Source organism: Nanorana parkeri, unplaced genomic scaffold (genome assembly GCF_000935625.1).
Source record: "Nanorana parkeri isolate BGI_ZX_2015 unplaced genomic scaffold, ASM93562v1 scaffold53, whole genome shotgun sequence".
Classification (NCBI taxonomy): Eukaryota; Metazoa; Chordata; class Amphibia; order Anura; family Dicroglossidae; genus Nanorana; species Nanorana parkeri.
In genome coordinates this window covers 1,719,949-1,743,189 of record NW_017306321.1, presented here as the reverse complement: position 1 = coordinate 1,743,189, position 23,241 = coordinate 1,719,949, and the positions used below count along the sequence as shown (strand labels likewise).

The 23,241-nt window shown below is 45.3% G+C and overlaps 1 protein-coding gene across 1 annotated transcript in view; it reads right to left on the bottom strand.

The window, feature by feature from the left end:
- The window catches only part of FKBP1B (FK506 binding protein 1B), a 56,504-nt gene that overhangs the window by 29,352 nt on the left and 3,911 nt on the right, over positions 1-23,241 (bottom strand). Inside the window, exon 2 of the mRNA XM_018575533.1 lies at positions 15,180-15,227. Within this exon, the coding sequence (XP_018431035.1) occupies positions 15,180-15,227 (48 nt within the window). The remainder of the gene's footprint in view (positions 1-15,179; positions 15,228-23,241) is intronic.

Below are 23,241 nucleotides of genomic sequence, written 5' to 3'. Positions count from 1 at the left end.
AAGAACACCAAATAACTGCAGGGAGCGCTGCTTTTATTTCTGAAGATCTCATCTGAACTCCCTCCTGACAAACATGGTTTCTTATCCATTATCCAAGGTCACTCGGCACACAGCCTGCTCCATATACAATGCTGTATGCTGCTCTGCACGCGTATACTCATGCGCCAACAGAACGGCTTTCCTGAGATAAAGGACTTGCATTCGATTTATCACACTAATAAGATCCCGCTCTAATAGAATTATACTCGTATATCACATAAACTTTGCCCGATCAGGAGCTCGATATGAATTCCTATTCAAGTCTAACTAGGTCTCTAGAATTCGAGGAAAAACAGATGCTCATATATAACCCAAATAAGATACAAAGCAAAAAGCTTTGCCCGGCCAGGAGCTCAATGTGAATTCTACACAAGTCTATAGAACGCCATGAAGCAGAACATGTGCTCACATACAACCCAAATAAAATAAAAAGCCAAAAACTCTGTGCAGGCCAGAAGCTCGAAGTGAATTTCTATGCAAATCCGACTAGGTCTATAGAACTATGAAGAACAAATGTTCATATATAACCCAAGTAAGATACATAGCCGTAAACTCTGCCCAGGCCAGGAGCTCGATGTCAATTTCTATACAAGTCCGACTAGGAATATAGAACTTTGATTCTTACTTGGGTTATATATGAGCAAATGTTCTTCTTCTTCTATACACGTAGTCAGACTTGTATAGAAATGCACTGACATCACAAAGGGATGTATTTAGAAAATGGTCACAGAGTTGTTCGCACTGCGAATGTCTTCATTTTAGATCTGCACCACACTTTGGCCACTCGATGGAGCCAAGGAGAATATCTGAGCTTCTGCACTAGTGGCCTTAATGTAAGGTAAATCTAAAACTAAGATGTTCACAGAGCGAAAAGCTGTGCAATGGTTTTCCCAATGCACAAGTGAAAGCCATTCTGTGCAGCAACAAACAATGCAGTTGGACTGCAGCCAGATCCAATGAGCTTCTCAAACGGATTCAAGGAATGACTTCAGCCTCTTCTCACATGACCTTGTGCTCTGCAGCTAGAGCTCAGAGCTAGAAATACTTGGCTTTGGAATGTAGCAATTAAAGTAATTCCCACTGGCAGGTTCTCTGAAACCTACTACTTCCTGCCTAATGCCATGGCCGAAGCAATCCCTACCAGCAGGTCCCCAGAAACCTACTAATTCCTGCCTAATGCCACTGTTGAAGCAATCTCCACCAGCAGATTCCTTGAAACCTACTACTTCCTGCCTAATGCCAGGGTTGAAGTGATCCCTACCAGCAGGTCCCCCAAAACACATTACCTTTTCTGCTCTGCAGACCAGCCTCCTAAGAGCCAATAAAAGGTGAAGCTCAGGGAGGTAGCAATATTTGACTTTGGAATGTCGCAATTAAAGTTACTCCCACTAGCAGGTCCAATGAAACCTACTAGTTCCTCCCTAATGCCACGGTCGAAGCAATCTCCTCCAGCAGGTTCTCTGAAACCTACTATTTGCTGCCCAATGCCATGGTCAAAGCAATCCCTTCTAGCTGGTCCCCCAAAACACATGACCCTGTACTCAGCAAGCCACTCTCTTAAGAACCAACCAAGGTGATGCTCAGAACCAGGAATACTTGGCTTTAGAATGTCGTGGTTAAAGCAATCCTCACCAGAAGGTCCATTCTACCTAATGCCATAGCCGAAGCAATCCCTTCCAGCAGGTCCCCCAAAACACATTACCTATTCTGCTCTGCAGACCAGCCTCCTAAGAGCCAATAAAAGGTGAAGCTCAGGAGGTAGCAATATTTGACTTTGGAATGTCGCAATTAAAGTTACTCCCACTAGCAGGTCCAATGAAACCTACTAGTTCCTCCCTAATGCCACGGTCGAAGCAATCTCCTCCAGCAGGTTCTCTGAAACCTACTATTTGCTGCCCAATGCCATGGTCAAAGCAATCCCTTCCAGCTGGTCCCCCAAAACACATGACCCTGTACTCAGCAAGCCACTCTCCTAAGAACCAACCAAGGTGATGCTCAGAACCAGGAATACTTGGCTTTAGAATGTCGTGGTTAAAGCAATCCTCACCAGAAGGTCCTTTCTACCTAATGCCGTAGCCGAAGCAATCCCTTCCAGCAGGTCCCCCAAAACACATGACCGTGTGCTCTGCAGACCACTCTCCAAATTCTCCTAAGAACCAACCAAGGTGATGCTCAGAACCAGGAATACTTGGCTTTAGAATGTTGTGGTTAAAGCAATCCCATCCCCACCAGCAGGTACTTCCTACCTAATGCCATAGCCGAAGCAATCCCTTCCAGCCGGTTTCAAAAAACACATGACCCTGTGCTCTGCAGACCACTCTCCTAAGAACCAACCAAGGTGATGCTCAGAGCCAGGAATACTTGGCCTACTTTTTGCATGCTCTGGGACCCAGAGGGACTGGCAAGCAGGTCACACACATATATATATATATATATATAATGATTACAGCAGGTTAATAATTAGATGCACACAGTGGGTAGACAACATAGGCTAATTTGTCATGTCCATGCGTGCCTTGTAACACACCACCACATAAACCATTTATCAGCAAGACCAAGTAAATTCTCATTCTACATACAGATAAGAAGCAGTCACTACGTTTTATAAAGCTACAAAATGGACGCTTGGCCATTACAATTAATTTATAAACAATCATCAGGGACGCGGTTGTGAGACGCTACAAAACAGAAGCTGCTAATTATCAGGATTTTTTCCCCCCTAGCTAGAGAGATTAGGAGGGCTTTATGCTAATATAACAGTATGTGCAAAGACATGTCGAACAATGTGTGGGTTACAGCTATACAGAGAGGAGGGGAGGGAATCGCTAGAACAATGGAAAGGGATGCATGCGGCTGTCACTCTACCATAGGTACCGACGTCACACAGACCCACATAATTATTAGTCACTGAGCAAGTAGGTGTCGTGCCTTATGGAGTGAGCCAGGCTTTGCCGCTGCTACCCAATTTATACACATTTCTGTGCAAAACCCCTTCATTGCCAGCCTGCCAACATCTGAAAATACACTTCAAAGCCGATCATCTTCTTTAATAAGGAATGCAATGAGTGACAGTCTAATTAGTTGCACCAAACCATCAGAATTAATGTTCTATTTGTCAGAGTTCAGACTTCATGGGTTACGGCACTCAAATTTAGCCATTGCCCTAAATGCAGAGCTGCACCCCAATGCACACATACAGTAGCTGCCAACGCACCTGCCCCACAGCACACCACAACCCATATAGCGCACTTTGTGCTGCTGAAAATGGGGAAGGTTGCTTATTGTTTTGATGCATGGGCTACCTTAACCCAACGTGGCACCGAGTGCATAACGGACACCAGGAGTGTGAAGTTCTCCTATATGCCACTGTTCTAGATGAATCAGATTGTAAGCTCCTTGACAAGGACTGCCATAAATAAGGTCGGGCTTTACAGTAACATAACGGCCAATTGTTCCAGAAGTTCAGGGTAGTCCTAAGTTTAGACACATTTGTTCCGAAAACCGGGTTTTCAATATTGAGCAAATACAAACCAGAATTCCTCTTTATTAATTAAAAACTGAAATCCAGTAGAGCACAGCAGCAAGATGCAAATGCGTTTCGGCTATACAAGCCTTAAACATAGCTTATAGCTAGCGGTAGCTACGACTAAGGCCTGTGCAGCCGAAACACATTAGTGTCTTGTTTGCTGTGATGTACTGGATTTCGGCTCTTAGGAGGAATTATGGATTGTACTTGGACTCCAGAGCTTTCAGAGTCCATGGAGAGTAAGAGGAGCCCTGCTGTTGATACCAGCATCCCAGGTGAAGAAGGTAAACCAAAACATTTTTGTATATATTTGTGAACTGAGCAACCCTATCATGCATCATCATCAATCCTTGTCTGTGTGTTAAAGAAGAAACCAAGTTAACACAAAATATACATTCACATATTTATTAGGAGAGAAGGGGAGAATTTCATTTAAAGAACTCCAGAAATGAACCCTTGCACTGTGCCTAGCCCCACACTGCAAGGCTTGAATGCTCATTTGGGTCTAGAGGCTGGATTAAAGAAGATCTACTCATCTGAGCCTCGATCCTGTCTGGCTGCTAGACTACTCCCTGCAGCCTTTACTCCCCTGGGCTCAGGCAGTCTAAGCCCCAATTACATCATCAAGTCCACTCATTGCATTAGATGTGAGAACACTGTGGAACATACCACAGACAGAGCGGAGGGAGAGGGGGAAGAGCCGAATGCATCAGGATCGAGGATCAGGTGAGTATATCTTCTGTTTGCCAGCCCCTAGACAAAAGGAGCAGATAACCCTGACAGTGCATGGGGTAGCCCCACTGCAAGGGTTAATTTGGTAAATTGCTGGGGCTCTTTAAAATTAAAAATTCTCCCCTTCTCGTCTAATAAATGTGTGAATGCGTGACATGGCATGATGGGACTTGTAGTTTCCCCAGACATGGCAGTACACGATGCTTGCCTTTTCAATAGCATGTATGGAATGTATACTGTCTGCATGACTTCCTCTCTCCCAGCAAAACACTCTTCATGCAGGTTGGAAACGTCACGCTGCACTGAACACAAGTTTCTGCCCTGTCTGGGTCTCACGTGCCGTATGATTTAAAGTGAGCTCGTCATTAGAACAAAGCAGATGAACCAATTCCGCCATATTACATTCATATCTCCGGGCACACCGGTTTATTTTAATTTTTTTAGATGAAAGTAGGAAATGGTCAGAACGCCTCGTTTTATTATGTATTTTGCTGTGACCTCTTGGGTTTCCTCTGTATGTTGCTCATCTGTCAAGATGAAAGATGAGCTCTCCACCCACTGCGAAGAGTCCGTGCCAGCATCAAATGTGATGACACTTGACTCGATCTTCTACTAGTACCCGGGGACTCTATTATGCCTCGGCCTGCATTACAAATCAACAGCTTATAACCAGTCAGAACTATCACAGTCCCTGAAGCCATCGCAAGATCCCCCTCCATACTCATCGCTGCTAAGAAAACAAGAAAGGTGGAGGAGCTGGAATTAGGGAACATACCTGACAACATTGTCAGCAAGATTCAGACCACTGAGAAGATAAAGCTGGTCATACATTAGAACTGCATGGTCCCCCCCATGCACACTAAAGAGCATGGATGGAGGAATCTTCTCTTGCTGGTTATTGCATTTTGACTGTTGGCACCCATGGCCCCGGCACAGTGACTATTGCTTTCTCGGCAATTCCATGATGCTGGGACAAGTAATAAAATTGACATGCACATCCCCGCCGGAAGAACATTCTGCCATGAAAACCAGCAAATGAGGGGTATAAAAATTTTTTTTTTTTTTTTTTTAAGGGGGCCAAGAACCAGTCTACGATACTTGACTGGGTCATCCCTAGCTGGTTCCAAGCTAATGAGGGATCTCTCACTAAATACATTTGTACATACATACACGCACGGACACACAGAGATCAGCCAGAACATTCTGACCACTGAGAGGTGAAGTAAATAACATTGATTATCTGGTTACAATGGCACTGGGAATTTTGTGTGTGTGTGTGTGTGTGTGGGGGGGGGGGGGGGATATATTAGGCAGCAAGTGAATATTTTGTACCTGAAGTTGATGTGTTGGAAGCGGAAAAAATGGGCAAACGTAAGGATTTGAATGACTCTGACAAGGACCAAATTGTGATGATTAGACAACTGGGTCAGAGCAACTCCAAAACTGAAGCTCATGTGAGATGTTCCCAGTCTGCAGTGGTCAGGACCTACCAAAAGTGGTCCTAGGAGTGAAAAGTGGTGAAACGGCAACAGGGTCATTGTCGACCAAGGCTCATTGATGGACGTGGGGAGGGAAGGCTGGCCCTTGTAGTCCAAACCAATAGAAGAGCTACTGGAGCTCAAACTGCTTAAAAAGTTAATGCTGGTTCTGATAGAAAGGTGTCTGAACACACAAAGCATCGCAGTTTGTTGCATGTGGGACTTGAGGATCAGAATGAGTTGAGGTGTTGACTTGGCCTCCAAATTCCACAGATCTCAATACAATCGAGCATCTGTGGGATGTGCTGTAAAAACAAGTCCGATCCATGGAGGCCTCACCTCACAACTTACAGGACTTAAGGGATCTGCTACTGACAGCTTGGTGCCAGATTCACAGCATACCTTCAGAGGACTAGTGGAGTCCATGCCCCGATGGGTCAGGGCTGTTTTGGAGGCAAAAGAGGGACCTACTCAGTATTAGGTGGGTGGTTATAATGTTATGGCTGATCAGTGTATATAATAGAGTAGTTGACCGGATCATCCTTAACCTTCTGGAGCCATTTGAAGCCCATTGTACAATTTAAACAAATCTTCAACCACAGACAAAAGCAATTTGCCTAAATGTCACATTTGTCATGTCAATATTTTCTCCAAAATTTCAGGGTAGCACCAGCTCCTAATTTCGCTCATCTCTACTCAGCAGCAAGAATATGAACAAAACAAAAAAAAACAAAACAAAAAACAACAACACTATTTCCACATTGTTTAAACCCGCTCCAGATCAATTTGCTTCACCCAATTGGTGGAAATTTGACCTAAGTATCACACAACTTTATTTTTATGTCCGAACAGAGGACTAGGACGACGCCCCCCCCCCCCAGCCCAAACAATCACTGGATGTATTTTTATTTCCAGACAAACGCATGCTTCGGGGACGGGGCAGATGGGTCGAGTTCTAGTATTTCTGGTGCAGTTGTCTTTTTCCATCGCCAATTATAACCGGGGCAAAAGGAATCCCACCTCTAGTTTCAGTAAGCCGGCATGATTGCTTAATGGGCATGATGTGCTGCGGATCGCAGACAGCAGACTTATTAATACAATTCCCGCGGCCCAGACAGATTAGCGCAGCATCGGGTTACGGGCAGCTCTATGTGCATTGACAGCTCAGCTGTGCTGTGTGGACAATAATGTCAATTATAAATGGCACATTACAGGGCCCGATAAAAGGCCTTGTTGAATGAAGTGCAGCAAGTGAAGAGGATATTATAAGACCGGTGTTCTGAAAACTACAACGTGGGCCTGGCCAATGAGAGCCGGCGTCTAGGCTTGTGAGGCCTGAGCGAAAGCCTTCTTGCTTTGCTTTGTTTGATAAAAGCCAATAAATAGGATCTGTATTTCTGTTCATCTATTTCTCATCCAGCCCGGCCACATGGCACAGCCAGCACGATGACCTAACTTTTCTACTTATTGCAGTTAAGCAATACAACCTGGTCACCACCCTGCCCCCTGGGTCTGGAGGAGGGGGCATTCCTAGGCAGGCTGCATTTGCATGCAAATAGCTCTATGCAACATCTACAAAGTGCATCCTGGAGCCACCTCTTCCCCAGGTAAGCAACACACACACCGGCCATTAACATGATGTAAAAGAAAATGTGATTCATCAGAGCAGGCCACCTTCTTCCATTGCTCCGTAGTCCGGTTCTGATGCTCACATGCCTATTGTAGGTGCTTTTGGTGGTGGTCACGGGTCCTCATGGGGATCCTGACCGGTCTACAGCTACATGGCCTCATACGCAAAAAAACTGTGATGTAATATTGAGTAGGTCCCTCTTTTGCCTCCAAAACAGCCCTGACCCGTTGAGGTATGGATCCCACTAGACCTCTGAAGGTATACTGTGGTATCTGGCACCAGGCCGTCAGTAGAAGATCCTTTAACTCCTGTAAGTTGTGAGGAGGGGCTTCCATGGATCGGACATATTTTTCCAGCACATCCCACAGATGCTCAATTGGATTGAGATCTGGAGAATTTGGAGGCCAAGTCAACACCTCAAACTCTGTGTTCCTCAAGTCCCATACACAACAAAGTGCGATGCTCTGTGGGTTCAGACACCTTTCTATCAGAACCAACATTAACTATTCTTCTTCTATTAGATCAGACTACACAGGCCAGACTTTGCTCCCCAAAGCTATCAATGAGCCTTGGCTGTCCATGACCCTGTCGCCAGTTCACTAGTTTTCCTCTCTTAGACCACTTTTGGGAGGTCCTGACCATTGCAGACCAGGAACATCCCACATGAGCTGCAGTTTTGGAGTTGTCTTGGGGTGGAGTTTGTCCTTGTCAACGTCACTCAAATCCTTACACTTGTCCATTTTTCTGCTTTCAACAAACTTCAGGGACACACTGGAACAGACAGAATCTGAAGCAGTTGCCCATGGCAACCAATCAGCATCTTTCTTTAATTTTCAAAGCTCAACTGAACAGAGAGGCTGATTGGTTGCCATGGACGGTTACTCCAGATTTTGTCTGCTCCAGTTCTGATAAATTCCCCGCAGTATGTTCACTTGCTGCATAATATACCCCTCCCACACACTTCCAGGTGCCATTATAACCATATAATCAATGTTATTCACTTCACCTGTCAGTGGTCAGATGCTACGGCTGACATATACACACATATATATATATACAGTGGGGCAAAAAAGTATTTAGTCAGCCACCAATTGTGCAAGTTCTCCCACTTAAAAAGATGAGAGAGGCCTGTAATTGGCATCATAGGTAGACCTCAACTATGAGAGACAAAATGAGAAAACAAATCCAGACAAATCACATTGGCTGATTTGGAACAAATTTATTTGCAAATTATGGTGGAAAATAAGTATTTGGTCAATATCAAAAGGTCATCTCAATACTTTGTTATATATCCTTTGTTGGCAATGACAGAGGTCAAACGTGTCCTGTACGTCTTCACAAGGTTGGCACACACTGTTGCTGGTATGTTGGCCCATTCCTCCATGCAGATCTCCTCTAGAGCAGTGATGTTTTGGGGCTGTCGCTGGGCAATACGGACTTTCAACTCCCTCCAAAGGTTTTCTATGGGGTTGAGATCTGGAGACTGGCTAGGCCACTCCAGGACCTTGAAATGCTTCTTACGAAGCCACTCCTTCGTTGCCCGGGCGGTATGTTTGGGATCATTGTCATGTTGAAAGACCCAGCCACGTTTCATCTTCAATGCCCTTGCTGATGGAAGGAGGTTTGCACTCAAAATCTCACGATACATGGCCCCATTCATTCTGTCCTGTACACGGATCAGTCGTCCTGGTCCCTTTGCAGAGAAACAGCCCCAAAGCATGATGTTGCCACCCCCATGCTTCACAGTAGGTATGGTGTTCTTTGGATGCAACTCAGCATTCTCTCTCCTCCAATCACGAAAACGAGTTGTGTTTCTACCAAATAGTTCTATTTTGGTTTCATCTGACCATATGACATTCTCCCAATCCTCTTCTGGCACTGCAGGATCTGAGTCCCTGGCGGCGTAGTGTGTTACTGATGGTAGCCTTTGTTACGTTGGTCCCAGCTCTCTGCAGGTCATTCACTAGGTCCCCCCGTGTGGTCCTGGGATTTTTGCTCACCGTTCTTGTGATCATTTTGACTCCACGGGGTGAGATCTTGCGTGGAGCCCCAGATCGAGGGAGATTATCAGTGGTCTTGTATGTCTTCCATTTTCTAATTATTGCTCCCACAGTTGATTTGTTCACACCAAGCTGCTTGCCTATTGCAGATTCAGTCTTCCCAGCCCGGTGCAGGTCTATAATTTTGTTTCTGGTGTCCTTCGACAGCTCTTTGGTCTTCACCATAGTGGAGTTTGGAGTGTGACTGTTTGAGGTTGGGGACAGGTGTCTTTTATACTGATAACAAGTTCAAACAGGTGCCATTGATACAGGTAATGAGTGCCGGACAGAGGAGCCTCTTAAAGAAGAAGGTACAGGTCTGTGAGAGCCAGAACTCTTGCTTGTTTGTAGGTGACCAAATACTTATTTTCCACCATCATTTGCAAATAAATTTGTTCCAAATCAGCCAATGTGATTTGTCTGGATTTGTTTTCTCATTTTGTCTCTCATAGTTGAGGTCTACCTATGATGCCAATTACAGGCCTCTCTCATCTTTTTAAGTGGGAGAACTTGCACAATTGGTGGCTGACTAAATACTTTTTTGCCCCACTGTATATATCTATATCTATCATGGTTATATGAGTGATTCCACAATAACACTTGTCTCTCCACCATCCCAGTCCCATTAGGACTTGCAATCAGGTTTCTAAGGTTGCTCTTCCTTAATTTGTACCCGACGAATAGAACATTTCTTTTTTTACCCAGAGACTGTTTAAGATGTAAAATCTTCCTCCTCCATCCTCCCACAGTATGCAATGTGTCATCCTGCCTACACACTGCCAGCACCAAAACTCCAAGTGAATCCTATTCTCATAGAGACAGGTCACAGTGAAAGTGGAATTTGTCATTCTCTGTCCACCTAGATTCGGGACCCACATACCCCTGCGCGGTACACTGTCCAATGAGCAGCAGGAAAGCACAAGGCATGCTGCACATGGTCATCCTTATGCCTTATTACCATGTGCAAAGCATTAGTGTAAAAAAATTAATTAAAAAAACACATTTGATTGAACTTAAAAACTAAAAAAAATATTAGAAATGAATTGTTACATGACCCCGAGCTGTGCAACCTCCCTCTCAGGCACCAGATTTTTTAGGAGAAGCAGCAGTAGGCTCTGAGAGAAGCTGGTGCCGGAAGCAGGGAACACAAAATCCTGCAGATTCACAGGTTATGCTGAACTTCAGGTTTAAAGTATTATGAATACTTACATTGTTCCAGCTTGGCACATGTAAATATGCATGCGCCATACCTTAGTGGCCCATCAGCATCCTGTAAACCATTGTAATACATGGAGCTACTACAATTCCGGGTCCTGTATGGCACCGAGTTGAGCCTTCCATTTTGCTGTAAAAACATTTGGGGGTCGCTCCCCTGGTACAGCAGCCATTCAAAGACACAAGACATTCTCTGATTGGGCGAAGGGCGCTGAAATCCCCATCAGTAGACTGGAGGAAGAGATATGACCAAGTCTACCCACAGAAAGTGGTCTGAAGAAATGGGCTGTCTCAAGTTCGGCACTTCTTACCTCTCAACATAATTTAATGTCGTACATAATATCTTTGGCTCAAGAGAGCCAATCCCCTGCCAAGCCGCTCTTACTGGTTTTGAAAAGTAGAAACTTCAGGATTTACGTCAAACCGAACTTAACTGCATCATGTTAAAACACCATCAACGCGTTTCATAGCTTCTCACTGTACTTCAAGACTTCTTTGCATCTCTTTCTGTCCGTTAGACAGAAGTCCTACATGCCTTTCCTGGGCCTGAAACACCAATCATTGGGCACCACCACAAGTGTTTTTTGGAAACAAGTAATGTACCGTTACTGGTTACTGTTCTTCAATGCCTAAGGTGTACAGAAAATCTTTCACAAGTTTGGTGAGCACTTTCTTGCACCTATAGGTAGCCTACGTAAGCACAACTATAGTAACAAGTACCATGGCCATGATATCATGCACTGGGTAAGGGGTTGAATTGTGTACATAGAGCAGGAGTGGACACACTAATATGGAATTCAGGAGCCAGTCTGTCCAATCCAGGAGCCGGTTCTATAGACAACTAGAGAAAACTAGCTGTAAGAAATATTGGTGACCTGGCTCCTGGGATCTGTCCACCCTGACATAGAGGATGCTTGTATCATGAATAGTTTTTACCTGGGGTTTGGCTTTGTTGTTCTAGATATATTTTATCCATGGGATAACTTTTATTATAGAGCATTGGAATGAAGTGGGGAACATGTGGTCAGAGAATGAAGACTGGATTTGCCTAAATGACAAACCAATTTGCAACAGCATGGAGGACACCATGGGATGTAGAACTGGCTGATCTTCTTGATGGAACCACTGTGTGGAGTAATTGTGAAATATGTTTGCTTCCCACTTCAAAATTCTACTCCACACTGGATTTTCAGCATGGGGTGGAAATATCCTTTAATACGGTAGCATTCCCGCATTCAAGACCGGAGGCAAGAAACAAAGCTTGACCTACAAGTTCCGTCATTCCATTGAAGTTCTCCTGAAAGCATCAATGACGAAATTCCAAAACTGAGGAGGAGGAAGAGAAGAAAAACAAATCACAAGTTTTTGCAAAGCAAACTGTCAGATGAAGCCATGTTTTATTAATCTGGTCTGTGCCGCAGCAGACAGCGACGCAAGCACTCTCTTCATCAAAGGCAGTATGAGGAGACCTCAGGAGCGAGCTGGCAGTACAAAGTATTGACTGTAACACCGCCATGAAGAGAAGACAGCTTGGACTGGGCCTCGTACAGTGCTGGGAAAACTCTGCCCTAAATGTAGTCCAAGACGGGTCTATCGAAATATCATTTATTTGTCACACGGAGTGGAGAGATGCCATCTGGATGTGAACAGATTGAAAGGAAATCTTACAGGAGGTTCCTCCTGTCGGAGAACGATAGGACATTATGTGCAATATTATGTTACCGCACAACAGGCGGCCTCTAGAAATCACATTGAGAGCGCTCAACTGAAGACAGACAAAGAAAAAAACCGAAATAGCTTTTCGTCAACATATGAGAATTTTGATACATTTGTTACTTTTCTTAAAAGGTGCAGTCCTCTTCTCATCCTTAGCATATTACAACTTAAAGTCAAGCAGTGCTTTGATCATGATGGGCCAAGCAAGGAGCTCACGATAATTTAGTTCTACTCAGGAGCAAGAATTTGCCTTTTGCTACCCCTGTTGCTCCGCTCAGCTAGCAAAGAGAGGGATAGTCCTGTATAAGGGCTTGAGTTGCAACTTACAAAAGGACACTGGACCTCCCCTGGTGACTGGCCCAGTACCATCACATAGAGTGGTCAATCTGACCATGTATTATTTATATGTTACACTCTGAATATGCGTGTAACATGAAATGTGGTTGGGAGGTTAAACTAAGCCATTACAGCAAACTTTTAACTTCCAATAGTTGCCTTACATAACAAGTGAAAAAGAAAATAACAATTAATAAAGAAAAAAATAATAATTAATATAGTGCGCCCATAGTATAGTACGCCCATTTTTGGAGCCGCATGTGGAAACTCGTGCCAGTACGCATATGGTTTTGCCACATGCCCTTTAATGCACACTAGCTGCATCCATGGTTTATGCCTGTACACATACAGTTTTGCAATATGCCCCTTGATGCACACTAGCTGCATCCAGGGTTGTACACCAGTATGCATACTGTTTGCCATATGCCCTTGGACGCACACTAGCTGTGTCCAGGGTTATTCGCCCATATACATACAGTTTTGTTAGCATGGGGTTTGCATGCTGGCTGCTTATTTCCATGAAAGAAAAAAAAATGTAGGTAAAAATGTTAATTCTTTTTTAATTAATCCTCAGCCACACCAGTGCATGGGCATTATGGTGCCGTTCATGTGCATTTTGATGCACATCCATTGATTTCAATGGGCTTTTAACAAGCAAATGTCCATAAACATAGTGTACGAGTCAAAACGGGTCCTTTGAGATTTGTGCAACCTTTACAGCAGCCTCTTGCCTCTTACACCGGCCAGCATTCTCCTTTGTAGGCTAAGTGCACCTATCTGCCCATGTTTCATGCTACACTGGTATTTAGGGTGTAACATGATCACATCACAACCTACCACCCCCTCTCCACTCACCTGAATCATGGGGGTTCTTCTCCCTGCAGGCTTGTGCACCTTTTTGAATTTAGCATAGCTGTCCGTGGCTTCAGCCACAGTCGTGTCATTCATTCACAGATCTTTGGACAGGATCTGCAGAGGGACAGAGGAACCTGCCGTTCCCAATGGAATACAAATGCAGTGATGTCACTGCACTTGTAGCCCATTGACACTTCCTCCCGTGTTACTGCTGGTCTGTACCTTGGTACGGACTTGCACAGGAGGAACAGTCAGCAGGAGCCACTTGTGATCTATTGATCGCCGATGAAATGCTTTACTGACTCCTATGCAAAAAAATAAAAATGCAAATTTTTTCTTTTATGAAGACGTAAGCATTTACTAGTTTTTAATTGCAAAAGGTGGAATTTCCCTTAAAAGCAATAAAAATGCCCCAACGGCCAGCTTTTTTCCCCCCAGCCCCTTCAATGCAGAATTCCAAAACCGGCTCCTAGGGACAGCACTGCATAGCTGGAAGCCTTCAGCCAGCTTCCATTACACTACAGTAATGCTGAGGCAGCCGCTCACCCTTGTGCACAGGGACCCCTGCTATGAATCCGATCTAGTGTATGTAAGGCGAGCTGGCACAGACGCGCCAATGACGACTCACCCGCCACCAATGCAAAAAAACAAATGTAGGAGACGTGTAAGCTGCTCCTGAATCTCCCTCATACAGCTTCATTCATTTTCCTCTAGAACACGTCAAACTAATCTGTAAACTGCCAGGTCCACCGAGGACACTCTGCAGCCATCAGAAACTTGATTTACAATGAAGCCGACATATAAAAGACATATAAATGCTCGGAATAAATTAATTTAATAGCACAAGGATTTATCCAAATGTTCAGACAAGCTGGAAGGGTGGAGTGAGCAGAGGGATGAGTTCCTCAGTCTGCTGCTGCTCTTTCTCTGTCTAATTAGTAAGATAGTGTCAGCAGTGTATTCCTGAATTGTAAGGGTCTGGTCACACTATATGTTGTAGTAATGGGCACATTACTGTGTATTTTACAGCATTCATATACCTTCAGCCCTGAGGTTTACACAGCCCCATCACACAGCAAAGCCAGGAGGACGACACCGCTTTCCCCGATCGGGCCCATTCACACCATGGCATGGCGGGAAAGTGCAAGCTTTGTGTGTTGGTGCGATGCAGTGCCATTCATTTTAATGGCACTCCAATGCACCTTCCTTCAGCAAGGTGCCAATCACGCAAAGTGTGTTGGCACGATGCGGTGCTGTTCTTTCTAAAAGGCACCACAATGCATGGTTCTGATTGGCACCTTGCTGAAGGAAAGTGCATTGGGGTGTCATTAAAATGAATGGCACTGCATCGCACCAACACACATAGCGTGCACCTTCCTGCCACGACATGGTGTGCACGGGACCTAGTAGGGAAAGCGGTGTCATCCTTCTGGCTTTACTGTGTGATAGGGATGTGTAATACTCAGGGTTTAACGGATATGAATGCAAATCCTCTAGCAGATAAAATGGCTTCCATATATATAGTATTTTATATGTAAAAATATATAAAAAAGACCAACAGTTGTAAGTGATAACATGAAAACATTCCAAGTAAGCATCACATTTCTCCTTACCTGTATAGTGAACCACACATGTCTGTCCCTTCTTGGGAAAAGTCCTGCCTGTTGTGAAAAATAAAGATATAATCAGAACACACAAAAGACTTTCTGTTCTGTAAAACTTCTAACATGTTAAAAAGATGCCTTAAAGTGTATTCTCAAAAGACTTTTATAGGATTTAGTCTAGATTACAGAAGTGAGATCAATCCGGAAGGTTTATTTTCCTGTGTGTCCCCTCTGGGGAAAATCCAAAACTTGTCACCAGAACAGGAAATTGAAGAGAAACTTTTAAGCGAAAACTATTGTTGTCATGGCAACTGCCCAAGAGGGACAGGAAATCGACTTTTGCCCAGCAGGCAGGGTCACCCCACTGCACCTGTAAATCATCCGAATATTTAACAGTGTATATGCCCGCCTGTAGAAAGTTGTCACCAGGACAAGTGCCCCCACTGGAAGATTCTCATTGTATTCCTGTTATGGTGACACGTTTTTAGAATTTTCTTTTACTTTCAATCCCAATGACAGTGTCCACCGTGGGGGTGAATCTCCTCAGTGCGGTTACAAGACAACCATAGGTTTGGCTCTAGATACACTCATTAAAAAAAAACAAAAAAAAACCTATGATATATATATATATTTATTTTTTTTCCTTTTTTTAAATCTTTTTCCCCCCTCTCTAATCAGTATATCTAAAACCAAAACCTATTGCTGTATAATGTATATATCTATATATTTATTATAAAATAATTCCAGCATGCACAGAGATGGGGAAGCGACCCAACACATCCATTTTGGATATCATTTGTAATCTTACAGTGAAATATTTCACACATATGAAGGTGAATGAATGGTTTTATAGGGGTTGGGCAGGCTTCTGCTTGTGTCTTATATACAATTCAGTAACTTCCCCTTGACCCCCATTCACTACCAGACAAAACAAGGAGAGCATATACATAAAAAAGGCGATAACATACGGTGATATATATATATATTTTTTTATTACACACACACGATTTCAGCTGGGAAAATTAGACCCATCTAATAAAAATTTCTTCCTGATATCATAATAGTCAAGTCGGCCCAAATCTGAAGCGGTCCAATAATGGTGGGGAGAGCCAAGGAAAGGTCAGTGTATGTTGGTGGGTTAAGGCAAACCTAAGCAAAGTCACAGCTAATTGCCCACAGACATGAGAGGATGGATTACCATACACGCTACAACCTGACCATAGGACTCCGGTCTCATCAACTTCAGATTTATCAAAACTACTCAATGTGAGGACCTACCTAATCCATCCAATCACTATGGATCCATTCAGGCCGACCCTTGTACTACGTACTTGTTAGCAGATCTAAAGGAGATTGTACAATCAGAATGTAACGTGTGTGTGTGTGTGTGTGGTGAGCTCAAGATGAAAACCGCCGTCTTAGATGGAGGTCTCATGTCTATGGGCTCCACCAGATGCCCTTCAGCCAAATGTTCTTAGGGATTTGGGGCTGGTTGAGCTGGCCGTACACCAGTAGAGCTTCCGTAAAATGTATTTTCGGAACACTTGTTCGATTTTATAATAGTTATCGGGTCAAATTGACGATCATTTTTGACTGCAGTTATGGAAAAAAAAAATAAAAGTACAAGGCGCAGGATGGAATACGTTTCTAACAGTGAAGGTGGACGGTCTTCGTTGGGGAAGACTCCATTCCTTTCCAAAATCAAAGGAAGTCTTTAACGACATTCAACAACTCTCTGACGGCATTCTCTAATGTTCAGATGGGATTATTTGTATGAATGTTCATACAAAAGTCTACGAGCTTTGGAAAACCCCTTTACAATAGGTAACCCCCCCCCCATAACAAAAAAATTAATTGCACCAACATTGCCCAGCATCCTGAACCTCCTTCCTTTTCCACAGGCGACGAGCTCCAATGATATCTTTATCCCTGACAATCTCCAGCAAGTTTTTTTTCCTTATTCAAGTTCTGTTTTATCTTTATTTTCAGTTTGCCGGCTATTTATTTCCACCAGATACCGAGATGCCACCCCCCTGGCCACCCCACCTCGTCCGCCCACGTGGGCTGATGCAGCATCTGGTTTTGGTAACATCTCTCGGGTTAACCTCGTAGCTGCTGGAGAGAGAGTTTTAAACATAGTAACATCCTACGCCTGACCTTTTCATCGGACCCTCCCTGTCTCATGGCCCAGGTTGTGTTACACAGTGTGACTGTCGCCAATACACAGTGTATCAACTTTGTAAAATGCCAGCACGGGCCCCTGACAAGTGCCAAGAGTAACAATCTGCGTAGGGGATGCCGTGTATTAGGAGACCTTAGATGTTATAAAAACAACAAATAGTAATTGTGACAATAAAATGCTCTGCTCCGGCAATGTGGTTATGACATTTTTACACTTCTCAATTTTATTATATGGAAAGTTTTGAGACCTGAGTCCTATCTGTGGCAGCGCTCTTCCGGATGTGTTGGGGAGTGGGTTCCAAAACGGCGAAAAAAAGGGGGAAGTTGTTCTGTGGGGGGGGAGGAGTTTTCTTTTGGGCAAGTCTTTCTTTAAAGAAAGTATATGTTGGGGGTTGTGGGGTATGCGGAGGGGTGTGCAACTTTAGTTTGAGTGTGGACCGGGGTGTCCAACTTAAAAAGACAGAGCAGACAAAACAAAATGACGGAGTCTAAAGCGCTACTACCCTTGGGAACAGGGTGCGGGGAGAGAGACGCCGGACGTCGATGACTGCACACCCATGTGAACCTCATGGTGAGTTACTACACTCTTTTTTCTTGGCACCATCACTTATGCCTCATGTGTTACCTCTCTCTCCCTCTCGCCTCTAACACCAAACGGAGCATCTGACGTTACACAAGCCTCCATTCGTCAATCCCTCCAGGCCTGAACCACCCCCTCCCCCCTGTTCCCAAGGGTAGTAGCGCTTTAGACTCCGTCATTTTGTTTTGTCTGCTCTGTCAATTTTATTATAATAGCTGCACTCCACGACAAGTCGGTTCCATCACCCTACCTAATTATCGGGCATCTAAAATGCAGTAAAGAGACACCGTCACCTTGCCCATGTAGAACAAAGTGACAGTAAAAATGCAAAGGGACCCCCGACCCCTCTATACTCACCGTGTCCGTGCAATGTAAATTGACGGTGCCTATGCCAAGGGCCTCCTGACCCCCTCAGACTCCCTTGCCTATGCAGAGCAAAGTGCCCGTTCCTATGCAAAGTGCCCCTGACCCCCCTTGCCTATGCAGAGCAAAGTGGCAGTGCCTACGCAAAGTGCCCCCTGACACCTCTATATTCACCTTGCCCATGTAGAGCAAAGTGACAGTGCCTATGCAAAGTGCCCCTGACCCCTCTATACTCACCTTGCCCATGTAGAGCAAAGTGACAGTGCCTATGCAAAGGGCCCCAGCCCCTCTATACTCACCTTCCCCATGCAATGGAAATTGACGGTGCCTATGCAAAGTGCCCCTGACCCCTCTATACTCACCTTGCCCATGTAGAGCAAAGTGACGGTGCCTATGCAAAGTGCCCCTGACCCCTCTATACTCACCTTGCCCATGTAGAGCAAAGTGACGGTGCCTATGCAAAGTGCCCCCTGACACCTCTATATTCACCTTGCCCATGTAGAGCAAAGTGACAGTGCCTATGCAAAGTGCCCCTGACCCCTCTATACTCACCTTGCCCATGTAGAGCAAAGTGACGGTGCCTATGCAAAGTGCCCCTGACCCCTCTATACTCACCTTGCCCATGTAGAGCAAAGTGACGTTTCCTATGCCAAGTGCCCCTGACCCCTCTATACTCACCTTGCCCATGTAGAGCAAAGTGACGGTGCCTATGCAAAGTGCCCCTGACCCCTCTATACTCACCTTGCCCATGTAGAGCAAAGTGGCGCTGCCTATGCAAAAAAGAGACCCCTTAAACTGACCTTGCCCATGCAGAGAAAAATGACTGTGCTTATGCAAAGTGCCCCCTGACCCCTCTATACTCATCTTGCCCATGCAAAGCAAAGTGACAGTATCTATTCAAAGGGCCCCCTTATATCTACCTTGCAAATGCAGAGCAAAGTGGCAGTGCTTATGCAAGGTGCCCCCGACCTTGCTATACTCACCCCAGCCCATGCAGAGCAAAGTGACGGTGTCTATGCAAAGAACACCCCCCACTGACACCCTTATGCTTATCTTGCCAATGCCAGGCAAAGTGATGGTGCCTATACAAAGGGCCCCCTGGAACCCCTTATACTCACCATGCCAATGCAGAGCAAATGAAGGTGCCTATGCAAAGGGCCCCTGGCCCCCCTAGACTCACCTTGACCATGTAGAGCAAAGTGACGGTGCCTATGCAAACCCCACCCCTACCCCCCCAAACCTCCTTATACTCACCTTGCCCATGCAAAGCAAAGCGACAGTGCCTATGCATTAAAACCCTATTGCACCTAGCGTGCATTGCCATTCATTTGATTGGCACCCTAACGCACCTTCTGGTCGCTGTATGCTGCCATGCACAGAACCACAATACCGCAGGTTGCAGTGAAAACAAAGTAGTGGTATTTTGGTAGGGCGTGTTGCACTGCATTGCAGCATGTGGTGGTACATTTGGGTGTCAGTCAAATGAATAGCAAGGCAGCACACCTAGCACCTGGTAAAGCATGCTAGGTACAACAGTGAGCGTTAATTGCGCACTAACGTGTAAGTAACACTATGCTTAGGTGTGAATGGGCCCTAAAGGAGCATTGGCGACCTGGCTCTGGGGATTTGCTCAACCCCCGATTTGTTTTCTAGGAACCATTAGCACTACGATCATTATTAAACACAGTAAGCAGCCATTTTACAAGAGATTACACATCTATATATTTCACACATCCTGGAGTGCGTACTGTTCCTAGATATTCCAAGCGCACATAATGCAGGTACGAGCCTCCCATCTGTCTGTATATAAACACAAGACGCACTGACCTACACTAAACACCATCCCACTCGTTTGACTGTATCACCATGGTGCAAACCTCAACATATGTTCAGACAAACGAATAGAAACAGGAACGTAATGTTCGAAAACAAGCCGGGAAAAAAAGACGGCACATGCACGCCAATGGAGGGAGTGTATAACCTGCCGAAGTCCCCGTTAACACTGAACGGTTTATCGCGCGAATTTCCGCTCCATATCGCTCTATGTAGTTAGTCCAATGCATTTCAATGGAGCTGTTCACATCTTACAGCTCAATGTCGCCTGTAGCTCGTCGCTTATACATGACCCTTTTTTGCGCGGATGCCGCGCGATTTTGCTCTACTTGCTTACAGCCCAATACGAAAAGTTGTGTGACGTAGCGTGACAAGTCGCGCAGTATCACGCATATGACAATCGCGTCGAAAAACGCACGATCATCCATGTCGCTTAGTGTGAATGGGGACTAAAATAACACAGCGGGCACAGAGAATGGCTTAGCTATCAGGAGCTATTCAATATGACAACTCCTGAGACTCTTTGATTGGCTGATGTGGGGTAGGCATCCTCGGCACCCCAGCTTGGGACTTGAAGTTCCACGATGGCAGGATTGCCGAGGTTGCCTACATCTGGGTTAAAGCAACCCTTGCCATGAGTGCTACTCTCCAAGTTAGGTCAGTGATCACCGTACAAATTACTATGGATTTCAGGAGCCAGTCTGTCCAATCCAGGAGCCAGCAGGAGTTTTCCTTTTTTTTTAGGCACCAGCTCCATTGACAACAACTAGAGGAAGCCTCAAATGTTAGGCGCCAGCTGTCCTTTTTAAGAAGCATTGTGGACCTGGCTCCTGGGATTGGTCCAGTCCTGTGGCACTTGTAGCTGCCCCGCCACCATACTTGGTGCTCATCTCAACACAGGATACTCATTCCTCCATGCCACTTGCCATGGTCTACACAGGTCTACTTATACTCACTGGCTGTAAAACACACAAATATGGCTGCCTGTGAAACGCATTTTAGGTACAATCCCATTCTTTTCTATGTGCTGCAGTTTAGGGTTTAAAAGGGGAGCTATTAAAGCCCATTCCCAGTTACATGTGCTCCTTTCGAATGAACAAAGACCGAAAACCTGCACCCTGCTTGCAAGTGGTAGGCGAGGCTGCCTGGCACACATCATCATCAGGGGCGTGGTCTGAGAATCATGGGAGGGAAGCACCTTTGGCTTTCCAGGAAGAGTCAAAATTCATGCAGCCTACAGCACATACAGTATATGCCTGCCTTCATTAAAGGAGAACTATGGGGTCAGTGTCTTTCCCCATAGTTCTCCTTAGGGTAACGGGAGGACACAAACTAGCGTCCTCCCGTTACCCTAGGCTCAGTATACCGTGAAGATGCAGCAGCCGCAGCTGTACCCTCCCCCGTCCGTTCCGCCAGTCAGCGCTGGCAGATGGGAGCGGGGGGAGGGGGGACTCCAGCCCTCCCCCTGTCACGGCAGAGAGCCGTGACAGGATCGAGAGGTGAGCGAACCTGGTATGTGTTTGCTCACCTCCCGATCTACTGAGCGGACCTGTGACAGTCTCATTGTCACAGGTCGGCTAGAACTATGAGGTGAGTGGAAATCACTCATCTCATAGTTCTCCTTTAAAGCGCTGCTGAAGTCAGTAGGTCTGTGCAAACCCAATGCTGATGTATGTTTGGATGAGGTCTGATGGGGAATGAAAAGGATCACTATGCTTCCTCCACATCTCCTCCTTCATTGAACTAGAACTACAGCTACAAGAGGGTAAAAGTGCAACTTCTGGTTAACAACTAGATGCAATTCACAGATGTCAACCATTTTACTTCCCAGAGGATTTGCAATACTGTTTAGCTGATCTTTTGATTGGTCTACCTCTGCCACCCTACATAGCCAGGCTGGCAACACCTGGCTCAACTTTGCAGCTTTACCGTGTCACTGGCTTGCCCACTGGACAGATAATCAGATAATTTTGTTGCCCTGTGAGCAGGCTGGAGGCGGTGGAGAGATGGCATCATACAAGTCACCATCATCTCACTGCTGATTACCTGTCCAATGAGCAGCAAGCAATATATTGTATCACACTATTGCAGTTTATAGATGTTGCCGTCCGTCCGTTTTTTTACTACGGGCGGACGGCAAGAGGTTAATATAAATTTGTAGAACACATCTGTAATTCCCACTGAAAATAGGCATTGCATGGAAGAGTTTCTGGAATACTAGAGCAGCCTCTCAATCAGGGTTCCAGGAAATGCCAGAGCATTGGGCTCCACTCCAGGGCGCGCTCCAGAGAATCCCCTCCAGGGCGCGCTCCAGGGGCTCCACTCCAGGGCGCGCTCCAGAGAATCCCCTCCAGGGCGCGCTCCAGAGAATCCCCTCCAGGGCGCCCTCCAGAGAGTCCCCTCCAGGGCGCGCTCCAGAGAATCCCCTCCAGGGCGTGCTCCAGAGAGTCCCCTCCATGGCACGCTCCAGAGAGTCCTGGCAATGAGCCTCCGTACACTGACCAGCAATGCCGGGGCACACTTTTACATTGACCACTCTAAGGGCACAATCCAATTTTTACGGTCTGCATTTCTTTTCCATTATTATTAACTAAAAAAATTATAAACAAAGAAACAGAACGGCATAAAAAATGATCTACTCAGGGTGTCAAACATGCTCGGCATGCCTATTTATTCTTAGATCGAAAACATTCTACTATTGAGTGATCACTCTAATCTACCCCAACCTGTAGGAGTAATTATTTCTAGCAGGGGTTCCCCGAGAACATGGAAAATATTTCAAGGGTTCCTCCGGAGTACAAAGGTTGAGGAAAGCTGTACTAAAGCAACCAGCCAACACATCAGAACCATCAGCCAACATCCCTGTTATATACAATGACCTGTTGGTGGTAAACTGCCCTTGAACTGTAGGATTGTTTCTGTGGCTGAAAACCACAGGAGAGAGAAGAGAGAGAGAAGAGAGAGAGATGAGAGAGAGAGAGATGAGAGATAAGAGAGAGTGATAAGAGAGAGAGAGGGAGAGAAGAGAGAGAGAGAGAAGAGAGAGAGATAAGAGAGAGAGATAAGAGAGAGAGATAAGAGAGAGAGATAAGAGAGAGAGATAAGAGAGAGAGA